At 60.0% G+C, this 483-nt stretch overlaps 1 protein-coding gene across 1 annotated transcript in view; it reads left to right on the top strand.

Moving 5' to 3' along the window:
- Positions 1–299: 299 nt before the first annotated feature.
- Positions 300–483, top strand: part of DPH1 (diphthamide biosynthesis 1) — a gene marked incomplete at both ends in the record, with an annotated part of 6,272 nt that continues 6,088 nt past the window's right edge. Inside the window, one exon of the mRNA XM_009073500.1 lies at positions 300–421. Within this exon, the coding sequence (XP_009071748.1) occupies positions 300–421 (122 nt within the window). The remainder of the gene's footprint in view (positions 422–483) is intronic.

Below are 483 nucleotides of genomic sequence, written 5' to 3'. Positions count from 1 at the left end.
GCCGGGTCTCCCTCTGCTGCTCTCCCCGCTGGAGCATTAGGAAGCTGGCAGCGTATTGTTTGATGAGTGGATAATCCGCTGAATTGCAAACAGCTTTACCCAATTGAAGAGGCGGATTACCGCTCTCCAGCTTAATCATGTTGACATCTCGGAGAGTAGCCAGTGCTTGTCCTCTTTGGCGCGTGGCTCGATGGCAGCGCGGGGTCCCCCAGCAGTGGCATGCCACAGGGCTGGGGGCAGAACCTGGGCTGTGGTGACACAGCCAGCCCTGACCCCCTCACTACTGTGCCTTCCCACAGGTTCACAGATGCAGAGGCAGTGGTAATGGGCGATGTGACCTACGGCGCGTGCTGCGTGGATGACTACACCGCCCGGGCCCTGGGTGCTGACTTCTTGGTGCACTACGGACACAGCTGCCTAAGTAGGTGACACTCAGCCCTGGGGCACTGCCGAGTCGGCTGTGCATGGCACTGCAGAGGCTGT

The sequence above is a fragment of the Acanthisitta chloris genome, unplaced genomic scaffold (assembly GCF_000695815.1).
Source record: "Acanthisitta chloris isolate BGI_N310 unplaced genomic scaffold, ASM69581v1 scaffold6290, whole genome shotgun sequence".
Classification (NCBI taxonomy): Eukaryota; Metazoa; Chordata; class Aves; order Passeriformes; family Acanthisittidae; genus Acanthisitta; species Acanthisitta chloris.
The sequence above is the reverse complement of the archived record's forward strand: the minus strand, read 5'-3'. Positions and strand labels throughout refer to the sequence as shown.